The sequence below is a fragment of the Eimeria tenella genome, genomic scaffold (genome assembly GCF_000499545.2).
Source record: "Eimeria tenella Houghton genomic scaffold, Eth_scaff826, whole genome shotgun sequence".
Lineage (NCBI taxonomy): Eukaryota > Apicomplexa > Conoidasida > Eucoccidiorida > Eimeriidae > Eimeria > Eimeria tenella.
The window spans coordinates 1-4754 of NW_013545939.1; the positions used below are offsets into that span (position 1 = coordinate 1).

General features: G+C 53.6%; 1 protein-coding gene across 1 annotated transcript; it reads right to left on the reverse strand.

Moving 5' to 3' along the window:
- Positions 1–1301: 1301 nt before the first annotated feature.
- ETH_00010095 (Eukaryotic translation initiation factor 3 subunit I) lies at positions 1302–4707 on the reverse strand (the record flags this gene model as incomplete). Its single annotated transcript, XM_013380710.1, has 6 exons — positions 1302–1585; positions 3452–3578; positions 3691–3747; positions 3951–4052; positions 4304–4426; positions 4630–4707. The coding sequence occupies 6 exons, from the start codon at positions 4705–4707 to the stop codon at positions 1302–1304; spliced, it is 771 nt and encodes a 256-aa protein (XP_013236164.1).
- Between the last annotated feature and the right edge of the window lie 47 nt (positions 4708–4754).

Here is a 4754-nt window from a genome sequence, read left to right on the forward strand (position 1 = left end):
AGCTGCTGCGCTGCTGCAGCGAAGTGCATTTGACAGCAGCAGCAAGGAGGGGCACAGCTTTTGCCTGTAGCCCCATTTTCGGTGTGTCTGTCTGTTTGTGCTTCCTGTGGCGCCGCCCATGGTAATCTTTCGTTGATTTCCAACTCTTTTGGAGCGACAGAATAACAGAAATAAGTTTTAAAGTTGTCCGCTCCGGGGCTGCGCCGCTCGCCGTTCAAGTGTACGCACACCGCAGCAGCAGCAGCAGCAGCAGCAGCAGCTAGCCATTTATTGCAAGAACCCCCCATGTATGCGCAGGGAAGCAGCAGCAGCAGCGCAGCTCACTGCCTGCGTAGGCTTTCAGGCAGCAGCAGCAGCGGCAGCTGCTTCTGCTGGGGGAGGCGCAGCTGCTGCTGCCGCCGCCGCTGCAGCGGGGCCGAGGGGCGCGAAGCGCCAGGCTCGAACAGCGCAGCAGCAGCAGCAGCAGCAGCGACAGCAGCTTGCTCTCCCAAGTTGCCTCCACAAAAAAGCTGAAGGTGGGCAGCTAGCATTTTCTCGGCTAGCTACTTTGTGTCTGCTGCTATTTGCTGCTATTTGCTGCTCGAAGGCCCGGCTGCCAGCCACGAGGCAGGTTCCTGATAGACGCTGCTGCTGCTGCAGCAGCACCAATGCGCTGCGGAGGTGCAGCAGCCCCACAACTAGACGAATGCTGCAAAATGGGCTATGGGCAGCAGCAGCAGCAGCAAGGCGAACAAACAGCAGCAGCGGCAGGAAAAGAGCAGCGGAAGAAGCAACAAAGCGCGGAGCTTAGCGAAAACGTAGAGTTCGGTGCAGCAATACGCCTGAAAAGTTTGCTGCTGGTGCCATCCCTGTGCTGTTGCAGCAGCAGGGCAGCAGCACTGCTGCTGCTCTGCGCGTCTCTTTGCTGCTTTGCCAGCGGCGCGGCGAGCCGGGCTGCAGCATTTGCCAGCCGCAGTCCCGCCGCCGCCGCAGCAGCAGCAGCAGCAGCAGCGCAGCGCCCCTGGCATCCCCGCCGCTTCCTCATGGCGGGCTGCTGCTGCAGCAGGCGCCCCCGTAGCTGCTCCTTTCCCGGCGTCGCCGCAGCGCAGCAGCACCGGCGTGTTTGCTGCACCTTCCGCAGCAGCGCAGCAGAACTCACGTCTGCTGCACTTCCCCGTTCGTGGCCGCAGCGCCGCCGCAGCACTGCAGCACCGCCGCAGCGCCGCCGCAGCGCCGCGCCGCAGCGCAACTGTGCAGCAGCGCAGCCGCAGCGCAACTGTGCAGCAGCGCAGCAGCAGCGCAGCAGCAGCAGACTGGCGGGTTCACTGGAACTTGTCGTCTGTGAAGTACTCTTCGTCGAAGGAGTAGAGGCGGACGTAGCCGTCTTCTCCGCCAGAGGCGTAGCCGCTGCCGTCTGGCTTCCAAGCCAGCGTGTGCAGCGGCCCGAAGTGGCCTTTGCAGCTAGCGATTTCTTCGCCGCGCACTACGTGGTACAGCAGCGCCTCGAACTTGCCTTCCCCGCTCGCTGCGCAGTGCATTCCGTGCACACTTGGACCCTCCGGAGGTTTGTTCGTGCCCGCGAAAGTGCTTTCCAGATGGAGAAACCCTTAAGTGTTTATGCATCTTATAAACCCCTTATTCACCCCTTTTAACGCGCGCTTACGCGCGTTCAAACCGCCGCGCAGGTCCACTTCGCCGCACGAACTTGCATTCAGTCTACACCTTGAACCCTTCAAGGGGTGCGTATTCATATAAAGTGCTTTTGTTCCTCTTGGCCCCTTGAAAAGTGTTTAATTACTTTATTCAAACCTTTGAGCATGCATTTACTCGCATTCAAACCGCTGCGCAGGTCCACTCCGCCGCACGAACGCAAATTCAATTTAGTCCTTTTGAACCCTTGAAGGGGTGTTTGTTCATATAAAGTGCTTTTGTTCTTATTAACCCCTTGAAAGGTGTTTATTCCCTTTATTTACTCCCTTGAAAGTGCGTTTCTTCACATTCAAACCGCTGCGCAGGTCCACTCCGCCGCAAGCAGCATCAATTTGTCTTTTGGAACCCTTGAAGGGGCGTTTGTTCAGATTCGAAAGCCCTTTTGTTCGCATTAACCCCTTGCAAAGGTATTTATTCAGACTTAGAAGTGCTCTTGTTCCCATTTAGTCCATTTAGTCCTTGGATAGCGCATTTATTTGCATTCAGCCCTTTGAAAGTGCAACAATTCCCATTCAACCCTTTCAAAGAGCATTTTTCCGCAGCCAAATTCAATTCAATTTAGTCCTTTTGACCCCTAGAAAAGATATTTTAGATTCAAAAGCACATTCGGTTCCATTGATCCCTAAAAATTGTGTTTGTTCAGATTTGAAGGTGCATTTGTTCCCATCAGCCCTTTGATAGCGCATTTATTCGCATTCTACTTTCAACTTCAATTCAGTTTCATTCAACTCCTTCAAAATGCATTTATTCGCATCCGACTTCTTAAATTCAATTCGTTTCCATTTGATCCTTTGAAAGCCCAATTACTCCAATTTCAAAGCTCACTTATTCGCAATAAGCACTTTGAAAGTGCACAAATTCACATTCAATTCTTCAAATTAAACCCACTTTCATTCAACTCTCTAATAACGGAATTATTCGCATTTGAAGGCGCATTTACTTGCATGCAGCCTTTTGAAAGTGCACTTATTCGCATTTAGCCCTTGGGAACTTCACTCCTTTTCATTTAACCTTTTGAAACTTCACTTCTTTTCATTCAACCCTTTGAAGTTGCACTTCTCCGCATTCAATCCTTTCTTCAAATTGAACTTCTTCAAATTGAACTCATTCACATTCAGCCCTTTGAAAGTGCATTACTTCGCATTTGAAATCGCATTTATTAATATTCATCCTCTGAAACTGCATTTCCCCGCATCCAACTCTTTGAAGTTGCACTTCAAAGAGTTGGCATTCAACCTTTTGAAATTATATTTTTTCATATTCGAAATTTTAATATTTCATTTATTCACTTTCAACCCTTTGAAATTGCACTTCTCCCCATTCAACCCTTTAAAAGTTCTCATTATTTCACATCCAGTCCTTGGAACTTGCACTTCTTCACTTTTAGGCATTCCAAATTGCATTTATTTCCACACAACCCTTTAAAAGTGCTTCTTAGTGCTCATTATTTTCTGCTGTTGGTGAGATTTTTAGTGACAGAGCAGCTGGGGCCCCACGGATGCAGCCGGGGGCCCCTGCAGCCAGCACGCAGAGATTGGGGGAACGCTGCTGCTGCTGCTGCTGCTGCGCTGCTGCTGCAGCGTTGTCCATGTGGACGGACACCCACAGTCATGAAATCAAAACCCAACTCAACAGACCACTCATGCTTCCGCAGTTCATGAAAGCACACAAGCCGCAGCCGGAAACCCAAAGGAGCAGCAGCAATGCCCACAGCAGCAACAGCAGCAGCAGCAGCAGCAGCAGCAACGCAACGGCAACTTGCCTGTAGTTGTGACATCCTCAGCCGCCTGTCCGCCACCCAGCAGCAAGTGCAGCTTCCGCTCGGAGCCAGGGTGGGTCAGCAGCGGACTCAGCGCGCAAGAGTTCAATGGCCGGTCGGTAGTGTACGTCTGCAGCAGCAGCAGCAGCAGCAGCAGCAGTGAGCGGATGCCAGGCAGCAGCAGCCACAGACGCAGCAAAGGGCGCCTCCTGCCAGATTTCTACAAATGGAAAAAAGTTTACCTTCAAACACTCCCAGTCCTTCGTTGACCATAACTTTGCTGTGCCGTCTGAGCAGCTCTGAACAGCAGCAGCAGCAGCAGCAGCAGCAGATAAATAATAGAAAAGATAGAGCAACGAACCCACCGCCGCCGCAGCAGCGCGTGGACGTTGTCGCGGCAAAGCCAGCAGCAGCAGCAGCCACCAGCAGCACCGCCGTCACCGCTACAGCAGCACACCCAGCAGCAGCAACGACGACAGCAGCAGCAGCAGCAGCAGCAGACCGTGAGGGCCAGCATTCTGTCGTCAGAGAAACTCATGCACGTGATGAGGGACTTGTGGCCGCGCAGCTCGCTGATGTACTCGCCGGTTGCAGCGTCCCACACCTGCAGACACACCCCCAAACCCTAAACCCTAAACCCTAAACCCTCGCTACTCCCTAAACCCTCGCTGCGGCCTCCGCCTGCTCGGCTAGAGAACGGGCTTGCTGCAGGGCGCGATTGTGGAGGGTATATCCTAGGGTTTAGTGTTTGCGAGGGTTTGGGGTTTGAGCGTGAAGCGCCGGCCGCAGCGCTTGCAATGCCGGCCCAGCGTTGCTATGTCGAGGGTTTAGGGTTTAGGGTTTAGGGTATGGCACCATGATGTCCCCGTTTTCGTGAGTTGATATTACTGTCTCGTCGAAGGGGCCCCAGTGGACTTGAATACACCTTGCAGCAAAGTCGTCTTGTATCCACAGCCGCTTCGGGGTCTCCCCGTCCACCTGCGCACAAACCCTAAACCCTAAACCCTAAACCCTAAAGCCTAAGCCCTAAACCCTAGGTGTCTGGGCAGGCTGCGCAGTGGCAGTGCGCCAGAGCGTCGGCCGCCCGCAGGCCGCGGCCAACCTTCATAAGGGTTTACAGGCTAAGGAGGCCCAGAACTAGCGAGGGTTTAGGGTTTAGGGTTTAGGGTTTAGGGTTTCACCCTCCAAGCCTTAATGGCCTTCTGGTTGGCCCCGAAGTTGTCGTGGGCGAGGACGAACTTGGTCTGCTGGGTGGGCATGCGGCACCACTCCACAAACCTGCAGCGCAAACCCTAAACCCTTAACC